The sequence below is a fragment of the Hippopotamus amphibius genome, chromosome 2 (genome assembly GCF_030028045.1).
Source record: "Hippopotamus amphibius kiboko isolate mHipAmp2 chromosome 2, mHipAmp2.hap2, whole genome shotgun sequence".
Classification (NCBI taxonomy): domain Eukaryota; kingdom Metazoa; phylum Chordata; class Mammalia; order Artiodactyla; family Hippopotamidae; genus Hippopotamus; species Hippopotamus amphibius.
Genome location: NC_080187.1, coordinates 149,151,158 through 149,164,601, shown reverse-complemented (window position 1 = coordinate 149,164,601; position 13,444 = coordinate 149,151,158). Strand labels below are relative to the sequence as shown.

The 13,444-nt window shown below is 48.4% G+C and overlaps 1 protein-coding gene across 2 annotated transcripts in view; it reads left to right on the top strand.

Moving 5' to 3' along the window:
* CEMIP (cell migration inducing hyaluronidase 1) overlaps positions 1–13,444 on the top strand; it is a 161,121-nt gene that overhangs the window by 90,089 nt on the left and 57,588 nt on the right. For both annotated transcript variants that reach the window (XM_057722302.1, XM_057722300.1), the window contains exons 3-9: positions 1,139–1,285; positions 1,805–1,943; positions 2,666–2,902; positions 6,078–6,257; positions 8,611–8,681; positions 9,459–9,554; positions 10,152–10,273. In XM_057722302.1, coding sequence (XP_057578285.1) covers positions 1,139–1,285; positions 1,805–1,943; positions 2,666–2,902; positions 6,078–6,257; positions 8,611–8,681; positions 9,459–9,554; positions 10,152–10,273 — 992 coding nt within the window. The remainder of the gene's footprint in view (positions 1–1,138; positions 1,286–1,804; positions 1,944–2,665; positions 2,903–6,077; positions 6,258–8,610; positions 8,682–9,458; positions 9,555–10,151; positions 10,274–13,444) is intronic.

Sequence of the window (13,444 nt, the reverse complement as noted above, 5' to 3'; positions counted from 1 at the left end):
GGGTTTCTCCCTGCTGCCCAGGGAGATTCTCCCAGTTTCTGAGACAGTCTTCCTCTGTCCCCCATGCATGGTACCCCACTGGGGTACACAGCCTTCTTAGGAAGAGGGAGAGACTCCTCCCAGTGCTTCCGTTTGCATCGGGGAGCCGTCTGCAACACCCATCATGGAGCCTCTGAGTTCAGCTAAACGTTCAGACTCACGAGGCTACCGCAGGCCCTGCGTGGCACGAGGCTAACTTCAAAGGGTCTAGGACAGAAATACCGCCCGCCATCAGAGCAGCGTCGGGCATTTCTCTTCCATGGACGTGGTCTTAGCAGCATTCCACAAGCCTCCAGAAGCTATCTTCTCTGGTTCCCTAGGTGACAGCTCCTTAGGTGAGGGGAAACAAGACTGTCATTGGACTGGTGTGGGGATTGCCCCATGAGAGCCAGTATCTCATATAGCAACTCCATAGATGTAACTTTCAGAGTTGCTGTGTGGGACTTGCCCAATTACAAGAGTCCCTGCGCTCAGGGAAGCCTACAGCAAGACATCTCCACTGGGATCATTATAAACGTTGCAAAGTTCCTCCCAGTTTATATGCCATTTACTAATCAGGGTCACTGTAGTTATAAGCAATGTTGCTTGGTAACAAGGTTTATAGAATACCATCTTTCTCAGGTTTCCAGGGAAACAGAGAAAATTAACTAGAAGTCAAATTTTCAGGCAGAAGGGGAAAGGGCTTTGTCAACTTTTCAAACACCGCTTTCCAGGGGGAAAGGATTCCTTGGAATACAAGTAATCTGGCTAAATCATTGCTTAACTTTAGATTTTGGAATGTCTTGAGGAGTCGTCTGCCCTACTCTTCATTTTGTAAAGGGAAAAGCTGAGTCCAGAAGAGGGAAGTCACTTGTTCACAGTTACATGATGAACTAATGAAGGACATGGGACTACATCCCAGGGCTTCTGGTTCCTATGTCAGGGGTTCTCTTCGCTCTTTAAGGCCTTTAGCTTTAGTAGGGAGGAGGCAGGGGCCATGAAAATGTACGATAGCCAGTGGTAAACATCTCCCCCCCCCCACCACCCCCTGTGGCCTGTGGCAGTTCTCGCTTGGGGAGATTGGTGGATATTAGCAGTGACATCTCTCTGTCCTTGGCAGTGGCAGCTGACTGCCCTGATCGGTGGCCTGAGCTGCAGCCCTGGAATCCTGGTCATGACCCAGAGCACCACGTGTACATAGGCCAGGGCAGAACACTGCTGCTCACATCTTCTGCCACGGTACACTCCATCCGCATCTCAGAGGGAGGTAAGCCAATCTCCCTTCCCACTCCTTCTCTCTCTGGTCCACTGCCTCAGAGCCTAGCAGATGAGATGCAGGTCGCCATAACTTTCGATGGACAGAACAAATGTCACATGCTTCAGGTTCATGTCAGAGCATCCGGTTGGCTGAGATAACCAGCAGCTCTGAGCACTTAGGAATGGCTTGTCAGGGGGCCAATTTCAGTGAAAGAAGCATTTATAGAGGAAACTCCTTATTGGTGCTCTGAGCATTCCTGCTTATCTGACCTTCGGATGCTTGCTCTTTGAATGCAGCACATGCGGCAATGGCAGTAAACCAAGCAGGTATCATTTACACATCGCAAGGCAGAGAGAAAAGTAACCACTGTAGGCACAGCAAGCATAGAAGTATTGGAAAGATACGCCTTCTCACCTGCCTGGATGAGAATGGGGGGTGGGGGGCATTAGGAGGTCTGCCCTTGACTCTGCTATAATCGTACCACTAACACTTGTGTTCTTAAACCTCACTCCTTTCCTACCTCTTCAGGAAAGCTCGTCATTAAAGACCAAGATGAGGCAATTGTTTTGCGTACCCGGCACATCTTGATTGACGATGGAGGAGAGCTGCATGCTGGGAGTGCCCTCTGCCCTTTTCAGGGCAATTTCAGCATCGTTTTGTATGGAAGGTGGGTAGACAGCTTCCATGGGTCACATTGCTACTCTTGGATCTGACAGGGAGGAGGTTTTCCATGGAAGAGAGAGAGGTAAGACAGCAAGGATTTAGTGCAAGAAAGGAATTATCACTGTGTCCTGCCAGATAGTAATTGTGAACATGACAGACATGGGTGATGTGGGTGAGCTGGAGGAGCATGTGAGGCATGTTATTTATTGTGGCTCAGGTCTGGACCCAAGTCACAGAAATCCCTGCCAGCCCTTCAGCCACCTTCTAACCACGTCATCGCTCAGGGATTCTCTGTGAGTGGTTATTAGTAGGTTCCGATGGACAAGATAAAGAAAAATTCCATGCAGCATCTGCCTCTGGCTGTGCTCCCTCTTCAAGCAATTGAGAGTTCTCAGAAGCAGTAGCCAAGAGTAGCCAAGGGTATGCAGTCCATGTCCAGGTCATTCTATATCTGATATGGACCAAAATATAATGTACTTAGAACTGGAAGGAAGTGCCAACATGTTAACTGTTGATGAGTAGTTTTGCTTGGCCTGTTGGACTCCTTTTGGTCTGGAATGGGATGATCTTGGTTGCTAACTATGTCTACTGACCTTGAGCAATGACCAGCTGTGACTGGGTCTACGGTGGCCACCATGGGAGTCAAGAGCAGTGCAGTCCCCTCTGGGCTCAGCATTCAGTAAAGAGAGGTGTCAGCCGACCATGGAGAGCCGTTCTCTCTTGCAGGGCTGATGAAGGCGTTCCATTGGACCCTTACTTTGGCCTCAAGTACATCGGCGTCGACAGAGGAGGTACCCTTGAGTTGCATGGACAGAAGAAGCTCTCTTGGACATTTCTGAACAAGACTCTTCACCCGGGTGGCATGGAAGAGGGAGGCTATTTTTTTGAGAGGAGCTGGGGTCACCGTGGAGTCATTGTTCATGTCATTGACCCCAAATCAGGGACAGTCATCCATTCTGACCGGTAAGGTTTGCCTTCCTTCATTCATTCCTTCCTTCATTCATTCAATGTACGCTTACTGAGCATGTGTCCTAGCCAGATGCTGCTTGGGTTCCTGGGAGCACAGCACTGAGTGAAACAGATGGAAATTCATGACCTCAAGGAGTTAGATCTCTCCTTCCTGAGGCCTCTGCTTAATGAAGCTGAATGGAACAGAAACGGGCACACATGTATGCACGTGTATGCACAGCATAGTTTCAGGCTGTGATCATCAGTAATTAGCGGGGAAAGACATGTGAGGTGTTAGAGAGTAACTGGAGAAGCCCACTTTGCATCACGTGGTCAGGGAAGGCCAGTATAAACAAGCAGTCTGAGCTGAGGACTGCGGGGTGAGGCTGAGTCAGGGAAACAGTATTCAAGACAGAGAGTGGCAAGAGCAGAGGGCCAGAGGTGAGAAAGGGTGTGATGTTCTCACAGGGCGGAAGGGCCAGCAGAGGGGTGGGAGGGCAGAGAGCGATGGAAACGAGATGCCGTAACGTCGGAGTTTTAGGCAGAGGCGGGTGTGGGGCCTCGGAGGCACAGCAAGGAGGTGGGTTTTATTCCTAGTCGGATGCAAAGCCACCAAAGGGCTTTAAGAAGTGTACGATGTGATTTAGAAGAACCGGCTGCCGTGTAGAGAGTGGATTGCTCGTGGGGGGCAAAAGTAAAGCTAGCAGAGGTGGTTCGGAAACTTCTGCATGATCTAGGCAAGCGATGTGGCTGGCGAGGACTCAGGTAGAAGTAGTAGCAATAGAAGTGGATGAACTTGAGAGATATTTAGGAGACAGGCAGGGCGAGCCTCCCCTGACTCAGGTGTCAGCGGGCAGATTCTGCAGAGGCCGGAGCTGCCCTGTAATCTCCTGGGGGCTCTGGCCCTGGCCCTGCAGAGGCTCTCCCAGGCCACTCAGGGAGAAAGATCCCACCAGGAAGGGCACAGCTGGAGGAGGCAAGCAGAGACAGCTCTCCTGGTGCTGCTGGAGGATAGGGACATGGAACTCCTCAAAAACAGAGCCCGAGCCATGAGCATCCACAGCAAGGCAGCAGGGAACTGGCTGTGACACAGGGCAGGGCGGGCAGGAGCAGGCTGGACAGCCAACCTGGCCCTCTGGTGAATATCAGTAACAACAGCACTGGACTTTGTGCAAGACCCTGTGTTAACCGCTTTATCTGCCACATGGAACTGAATCTTCATAACCCCCTGTGAGCTGGGTTCTGTTGTCATTCAGCTGAGAACACTGAGGTCAGGTTAGGCTAAATGTGCTCGGAATCCCAAGGCTGGGGAGTGTCAGGGCTGGGATTCAAACCCAGATCTGCCCAGACCCTAACCCCTATATTCCCCCACGGGTCCCCTGGTGACAGCCCCCTGCTCGGCCTGGGATTGAGCAACCCTTGGCCCACAGGTAATGAAGCCAGGCTGAGCCTGACGGACGCAAAGCCTGTCAGAGAGCCTCTACCTTCACAGGAGAGAGAACAGTCTCCTCAATTGTGTTCTGACTCCTTGGCACTGCTGCTGCTTCTTTTTAAAAAAAAAATCTGTTATATTCAATTTATTTTTATTTTTTTTTTATTATTAATTTTTACTGGAGTGTAGTTGCTTTACAATGTTGTTAGTTTCTGCTGTGCAGCAAAGTGAATCAGCTGTACATATACACATATCCCCTCTTTTTTCAGATTTCCTTCCCATTTAGGTCACTACAGAGCATTGAGTAGAGTTCCCTGTGCTGTACAGGAGGTTCTCATTAGTTATCTGTTTTATACATAGTAGTGTGTATATGTCAATCGCAATCTCCCAATTTGTCCCACACCTCTTTCCCCCCTTGGTAATCATAAGTGTGTTCTCTACATCTGTGACTCTATTTCGCAAATAAGTTCATCTCTACCATTTTTCTAGATTCCACATATAAGTGATATTATACGATATTTGTTTTTCTCTTTCTCACTTACTGCACTCTGTATGACAATCTGTAGGTCCATCCACATCTCTACAGATGGCACTATTTCATTCCTTTTTATGGCTGAGTAATCCGTCATATATCTGTACCACATCTTCTTTCTCCATTCCTCCGTCGATGGACATTTAGGTTGCTTCCGTGCCCTGGTTATTGTAAATAGTGCTGCAATGAACATCGGGGTGCAAGCATCCTTTCAAATTCTGGTTTTCTCTGGATATGGCGCTGCTTCTTAAGTAGTACGGTATGGTTACTTGCAGCAGCCAACCTTAAGTTGAATTCCTTACTGAAGTGCATGACAAGATGTTATCCAGACAGCTGATGTGGTGGTTCCAAAAGACAGGATGTCCACTCCTTCCTAACCTCCTTTGGGTAAAGTATGAGTCAGTGGGCTCAAGAATCTGATAGCTGAATGCATATGAGTAAAGATACTAATAAACATTGAACACACACAGAAATGCAGGCTGTGGTCACCTGAGACCTGGCTACCTAGAGATTACCTGGAGAAGTAAGAGTTAGGTCGGCTCTTGAATGCTAGTAAGCATTTGATTGGCTAGAGAGAAGGTAGGGATGAGTTAGTGAAGGCAGGAGTGGTCATGGGACCCTGAGATGTGCTAGGCTCGTAGCAGACGATTCCTGGGGAGGGACAGTGGAGAAGGAGGGGCCTAGGTGGGGTCAGATCAGCTTATGTAAACAATTAAAAACAAGTTTGAGGACTTGGAGCATCCGTACATCTCCCAGCCTCCTCCCTGTACCACCATTGTTTTCCTTTTCCCAAATCTTGGCTATTCATGCTGGTTTATTTTTCTAGGTTCATTTTAGAACTATTTCTCTTGTTAAGTTCCAAGACAAATTCTTTTGGAATTTCCATTGTCATTGTACAAAATCTTTATACTTAATAAGTACACTTTATACTTAGAGTTGGGATCATTATACAATTGGGTCTTTCCCTTATAAACTCTTGTCACCTGTGGTATAGATTTTTTTGAGATCTATATTGCATAGCTATTTTATGTATATGAGGGTGGGTTATCTTTGTCAAGTCTGAGATGATCGATCTTTGCTGTAACAAAAGCTCTTTTTCTTTAAAAATCACAGCCCTTGAGATCTTCGGATGGCATGTTAGTTGTCATACCACAGGTAGGTGCTTAGAGCTCTCTTTTTGGGCTGATGTTAGGACTATTAAAATCCCCTCTCTCTGCCCTTTTTAGGTTCGACACCTATAGGTCCAAGAAAGAAAGTGAACGTCTGGCCCAGTATGTAAACGCAGTGCCCAACGGCAGGATCCTTTCTGTTGCCGTGAATGATGAAGGCTCTCGAAACTTGGATGATGTGGCCAGGAAGGCGATGACCAAACTGGGCAGCAAACATTTCCTACACCTTGGATTTAGGTATCATCCGTCACTTCCACCTCCCGCCGGACTCCAGAACACTGAAGCAATGCCACCCCAGGCAGACTTTACCTAACTTCCCTCCTCGTTTCCCCAGCACCTCATCACCCTCAGTGGTGACTCTGGGAGATGCAGGCGCATGATCCATCCTCATTAGGCGTATTAGGGTTCATTGTTAAAGGGAGCCCGGTTTTTCTTACAAGCATATTCCACTCTTCAAACTCCAAATATCTCTGTGTATATGAACTCATTCATTCAATCAGCCACTTATATTAATTGAGCATCTGCTTTGCCTCAGATGTAGAATTAATGGTCATTTTCCCTAGGAGGTGTGCTCAGGATGTTGGCAGACATCTGTTCAGAGACTGCATAAAATGCCTCTGCCCAGCCAAGCCCCCGAGCAGAAGGGGCCCTTTGATGTGCTCCAGGGCGTGTTTTGTTTGCCTTGGATTGCAGGGTCATGCCTGACTTTGGCGTGTGCACCCACTGGCACCAAGAGGAAGCCGTTTACCCCACAGTAGCCACACCTTTTAATCATGTTGAATCAGATCTCGGTTCAGTAGAAAGTTGAGATCATCTTCCCCATGGCTATTGGAGACAGGGATGCCCCTCCCTTCAGCTCTGTAGACCGTGCGCAAGACGGGGGCAGGCCAGAGCCTTTTCTGGGCTCTGAGCAAAGCAGTTTTACTGGCTGGGCAGATGTCTCCTGGGCAGGGACAGGGCTCTGGGTCCTAGGGTGTGTTTTCCGATTGCCCACGGCTGCTCCTTCTGGAAGGGTTTGGGCAGGAAACTCAGGCAGCCAAAGATGACAATGACACTTTAGTATTGCAAAACTCCTTTGTTAACAAAAACTGAGGGTACTTCTATTTCATTGTTTTATAAGCCAAAGGGCCAGTTTGTTAATTTACTGAGAGGCAGAACCACAAAGGAACTGGCTACTAGGGCCTCAGCAGAAATAGGTCCAAGATCTAGCATCCGATTTGGCCTGAATTTGAGTCTGGGCTGCACCTCTTGTTAGGTAACTGCACGAATGACTCACCTTCTCTTTGCCGGCTTTCTGCGTCTGTAAAATGGGACTTTTCAGGAGCCAGCTCAAGGGACTCTGGGGAGGGTAAATGTGATAACATGAGCAAAATATTTACCACTGCGTGTGGCACAGAATGACAACTCAATAAACTTCAGCAACTATTCTCTCCTTATAAACATGCTACGTTCTATGAGTGAAGGAGATAGGTAGGCAGGAATTACATGTTTACCCTTGATTTATATAGACCCACTTTGAATGACAAACTCAAAGCACCTAAAATCAGTAGAAGATCTGAGACTTGGACCCATCACTTGTTCATTAATCCACGAAGTGATTATTGAGCAGATATTGGCGTAAGACACTAGAGCTGGACTAGCTATACCCAGCTTTGGCGGGAAGTACTGAGCTTTGGCGGGAAGTACTGAGCTCTCACAGGAAGGCAGACATTAGACAGGAATTGATGGGGAGTGAAAGAACCAGAATGGGGGGGTGGGGTGGGGGCCGAGGCGGGCAAGGTGAGCACAGGAGGGACTCTCATTCTGTGTTGAGGAGCTTGCTTTTTATCGAGATGGGTCGGCATTGAAAGATTTTAAGCAAGAGTGACAGTCAAATCACTAACCTCAATGAAGGCTTACTTTCCAAGATAAGCGAGCAAAACAAAAATAATCAGAGTTATTGAGGGCTAAGACCTATTGATATCTCACAGTATGAGAGAGGCTGGGTTAGGTAGTAGGGAGAAGACAAAAATGGATAAGAAAACCTTCCCTCCTTAGAGCAGGGCACGCTTCAATGGAGGAAAGAGGGATGTGCAACTTTCCCAAATGGTACCCCTTCTTTTTTCTCCTTTGCTCCTCGCTGAGAAGAAGAGGTATCTCTTTCCTTCCCAAGGCCCGATGCCAACTCCTGGGTACTCAGTCACATCTGCCTGTGGCATTTTCCTCGAGCTTAACTCATGAGAGAAATAACCTTTCTCTCTTGGAGCATGTTTCCTTGTTTTCCTAAAGGAATCACAGCACTTGCTTCAGGACCTAATTGAGCCTGGCAGGTGGTACGTAGGTCTCTGGGCTTGTTTGTTTATTTGTGATTCATACCCCGTCGACTGCCAGAATGGAGCTGCAAAGGCTCAGAATCCACAAACATCAGGCAGGCCGGCCAGGTGGTTCGGAAGGCCAGGGCTTGCAGAGAAAGGCTCTTGTTCTTCTGGAGAAGGGAAGCCCAGCCCGGGAACTGAGTTCCCCAAACAGCCTCCGTGTGATGCTCTGTGTCAACTCTGCCTCCAGTACAGGCTCAGGCATGTGAAGAACTTTACTTTGTTGTTTTTTTCAGACACCCTTGGAGTTTCCTAACTGTGAAAGGAAATCCCTCTTCTTCCGTTGAAGACCACATCGAGTATCACGGTAATAAATGGCAAGAGGCCAAATTCCCTCCAGTGTCTCTCTGGCTGAGAGACTCGGGGGCCTTTTAAATCACCCGCCTCCCTCAGAACATGGCTGGTCCACCTCCCAGCACTGTGGAGGGACTAGCTGCTTGATGGCCAGTTACATGAGCGGCAAATCCATCCTGATTTAAGGCCAATCACTAAGATAACATTTACATTTGCAAAGAAATTGTCGTAGGTTTAATCCAAAACAAGTGACATAGGAAAGATGAAAACTGGGACAGAACCAGCGAGGGTAATATTTTGAGCTAAAAAAATGATGCTTTGGGAAATTCCCTGGCGGTCCAGTGGTTAGGACTCCACACTTTTACTGCCAAGGGGAAGGGTTCCATCCCAGGTCAGGGAACTAAGATCCCATAAGCCGCACAGTGTGGCCAAAAAAAAAAAAAGAGGAGATGCTTTGGATGGGCTGTTACCAAATAGCATCAGCCAATCTCCTCTGCCCAGGGAAGGTTTTGGAAGGTACTGCTGCTCCTAATCCTGGAGAGGAATTCGCACTAGAAACGATGGGGTTCCAAAGTATAGAGTTGTTGGAACCCTGCAGTTAACTTTGCAAAACTGAAGCAAAAGAAGGGACAGTAAATAATCTGCTCCAGAAAGATTGGCCTGAAATTGTTTTTTGTAAAGAAATGGATCAATATCCATGTGCATGGGGGCCTTCTCTGCCTTTGCATCACCGTCTCCTGAACACGGGGGTCTCTCTGGTTGCCGACACCTGTGGTATCCTCTTTGACAGGACACCACGGCTCTGCTGCTGCCCGGGTATTCAAACTCTTCCGGACGGAGCACGGCGAGCTGTTCAATGTCTCTTCATCCAGCGAGTGGGTTCAAGGTGAGGAGTTTGGGCCACCTTGGTGAAATTTAACAGTGGGATAAAAGGCCAGGGCTTTGCAGAACGAGCACTTTTCTTTTGCACCGATAGGACCACTTGACTGTGGCAGTGTCAACACAGTTTGCAACTGAGAGCTGTCTTTAATTCATCAAGGCTCAGCCCAGAGGGATGTTTTCTCTCAGGGAATGCCTCTCCTGTGCCAGGTGATGGCACTGAACAGAGAACACAGACAGGAGTAGGACCCGGCCTTCAAGGAGCACACGTGCGGGGCCGGGGCCGTGGAAAGCAGATAATCCTCACCGCCATCCTCGGATAGTCGGTTCATGGATGGCTTTCACCTTTCTGTTTTGGCAGTAATGAAGATTATCTGTTGATTTTATAAAATAAGATAGTCATTTAGAGGCACTTTTGATAAAAAGGTGGGAGTGGTGGAGGATGTTGACAGGTGGTTTACAAGCATCTGGTACCCAGCCTGGGGAGAGCCTGGACAGATGGTACTCGGTCCCCATTGTGCCAAGCGTGCTCGGGGGCTACATGGAGCGTGCCTGGCTCTCCTGCGCCCCGCTTATCTGACCCTGCTCTTTGCTTTCTGCCCAGATGTGGAGTGGACAGAGTGGTTTGAACATGATCCAGCGTCTTACGCCAAAGGTGGGGAGAAAATTTCAGACCTCCGGGCCACTCACCCAGGGAAAATTTGCAATCGCCCCATTGATATACAGGTAATCAAATCGTTATAAAGGCTTTGTCTTGAAGAAGACATGATAGATCACAGATCTCTTGCCATTTGAGTGGTGTGCGTCTCATGGCCCTCGTATGACATTGGGGAAGCCAGAGGGTACCGTCCAAGCTTTAGACACCGACCTGGAAGCTGGTTATCTGCTCCAGGCTGCCCCACCAGTGAGTTTCAAAGCTAGGACTCAGAGTCTCTCCTGGGTCCTACTGCCGAGTTGCTTTTCCTTCTCCTCAATCTGCTTCTTCAGCCATGGCTGAGGGTGCCCAGAGCGGGGATGGGTTTGACCTACTCAACTTCACTCCTCCGTTGATTTCCTTTGGGGCTTCGAGGGCACGTGATGTAGCTGGGATCTGGGTGCATGCTGAGCCCAGCCCAGGTGGAGAACACCCTCATCCTTGTTCTCCACTCAGTTAACGAAAGCCAGCGTTCACAGGAGGGACAGTGTTGGCTCGGCATCGTCACTTGGAGTGAACACTGTCCAGAGGTGACCTAGACTTTCTCAGCTGGCGCCGTCATGAAAGTGTGGAGGGAATAGGCAGCCTTCACAATTCAGTGGCTCAGCTGGTGAGCTTCGGGGCTCAAAGGACGATAAGAAAGACAGAGACATGGGCAAGGAAGTGGAGTTTATTTCTTTATGCCTGGTCTTAAACCATTTAAAGGTTTGGTAGAGAATTATGAGTCATTTAAGAAAGATCACCCCTGCCCATTTTATCCTCTCTCAGCCAAGAAAAATAGCAACAATTGTACCCCACCTTCTCTCAGATTATCTGACCACAGGTCCCAGGTCATCTGATGGCTTCCACTCCTCCACACCCCACCCCACTCTGAGGCAGAACTTCTACCCGCTGCCTTGCATCATAGAGGGACAGTAGGACAAGGGACCACTTTTCCGAGAGAGGACACTCTGTTCTGCAGTTAGCAAAGGCCAGGGAAACCTTTCTCATTTTCGGCTAAGGCTGTCTGTTCACATGGCTCCAGCGTTATTGAGAAGGATTTACCCAGATTCAGTTACACATTGCAGACTCCTCTTGGGTCCAAGAGAATCAAAAAGCGCCGACTCCCCCAAAGCACATACTTCCCAGATTTAATTTTAATTTTCTCTTGCAACACTGAACGTTCCAGCTCTAATTCTGAAAGAGCCATCGTTTTATTCCCCCAGTTCACTTGGCTACAGGGAGTCCAGTCTGGTACCAGCGCTCCCTGCCCGAGTGTTTCTGGAAATCCTTGAGGAATGCTTCCATGCTTTGCAAATCCCTCCTGGTGTTTGCTCTGCCAGCTGCTTGGCTCCAGACCACTGCTGTTTAGAAGACCACTTCTCCATGCCAGGAAAACAGCTTTCTTTAGGCATTTCTTGCTCTCAGCACAGATATGGGCTCTTCCCTGAGAGTGTCAAAGCACAACTCATCCCAGGCTAAATGAAACTTTACCGAAGGCTTGGAGATAGCAGAGGAGACTGGTGAGAATGTACATATTTTTCCATATGTTACATATATAATAGTATGTTATACTATCACACGCCTCACCAACTCTGTAATCCAAGAGCTTCCCCGGGGACCCAGCCCCAGACTCTGCAACCCCCAGTCTGCCGCCATATTTCAGGACCCAGTGTCCTTCCAACAAAAAGAGTATCCTTGACAATGAATTCCCTGAGTTCAAGTTCTCAACTCTTTGAGGTCCAGAGAAGAAAAAAGGACCCAACAACAGTTTTCGCCTTTACCCTGAGGCCTGGGCCAGCCTTCCCGCAAAAGTGCATTCTTTGACAATATTTTGCTGAGCATTGCAGCCCCTTATTAGTTCGAAACTCTCAGTTCCAGAATAAGATCTTGGCTTTTCCTTGGCAAAACAAAGGTTCATTGAGGCAGTCATCTAAAAACATGCCAAGCGCCTCCAAAAGTGAATCAAACCTCCACCTCTAAAGAAAAGGAGGAAGTGCTCCATCCTGGAAACGTCAGGTGCACCCCTTTTCTCACCATCGACCTTCCATCAGTAGTGGCCCCAGACTCAGCCAGAGCATCTCTTTCTAGTCATAAAAGGCAATGAGGGAGAATATACTCCAGGTTTTTCTGAAGTAAGAAAAGCAAAGCCAGGCTTGTCCTATGTTTACCACAGGTGAGAGAAGCAAGATTTCGTCCTCTGTATAAATACAGTGTCAGACACATCAGCCAGGAGTTGAATGCCCTAGTTAATTAACCCACCAGAGAGGCTGAAACAAAACTGAAACGCCCAACTGCCCATTTTTGCCGCTCTGGGAAATCACAGGTTACTGTGGTCGCTTGCCACCTCTGACCACCCCTCAGGCCCCAGTGCTGCGGCCAGGGTTCTCCAGGGCTGTGGCCGCCCTACGCGAAGGGTCCCCTCCCCGCCCCCGATACCTGCTCTGCCCTGACACAGTCAAATCCTCTGGCGGGGAAGGGGATGTTAAGGACATTTGTCACTTAAGCAGGATGGCAAGTTGGAAAGAAAGGGGAAATAATTAAGACTGACACAGTTGACTTCAGCTCAAGGAAATTTTTTCCAGATATGATACTTGTTGATTCTACAGAATCAAAACCAAAACCACAGTCCCCTGTTCCCGTGTCATTACCCTTCTCGAGGTGCTCCTGGTCTGAAACCTCCTTTCCTCCCATCTTCTCTCTTAAAACTCACCAGCCCTTCAAGGCCAGTGGGACCTACTAGACTCACACATCCTGGGAATGAGACCACACTGGGCAGTCCTTCCCCTCATCCCCAGCGCAGTGGCTGTAGGTCAGTCCCGTGGGTTAGAAGAGGCATTCTGAAACCAGGTAGCTCCTAGTTTGCATCCTAGCTCTGCCGCATGTGAGCTGTGGCCTATCAGCAGTGCCAGGACTAGGGTTAGACAGATGAGGTGCCTGAGGCACAAAATTTAAGGTGACGCTCTCTCCCAGGTGCCAACTTTGCACTCACATGACCCTGAGAGTGAGTGCCGCCTTAAATCGTGCACACTGGGTGCCTCACTAGCAATCCTGGCCATAGAGATCAGTCGTTATTTAATCTGGTGTCTCCATTTTCGCATAAGCAAAAATGGAGATAATAGTTGTCCCCCCATGGGATTATTTTGTGGATTTATTGCAACAGTACATGACGTGTCTGACCTATAGTGAGTGCCCGTAATTTTTTTATTTAAAAATTATTTTCT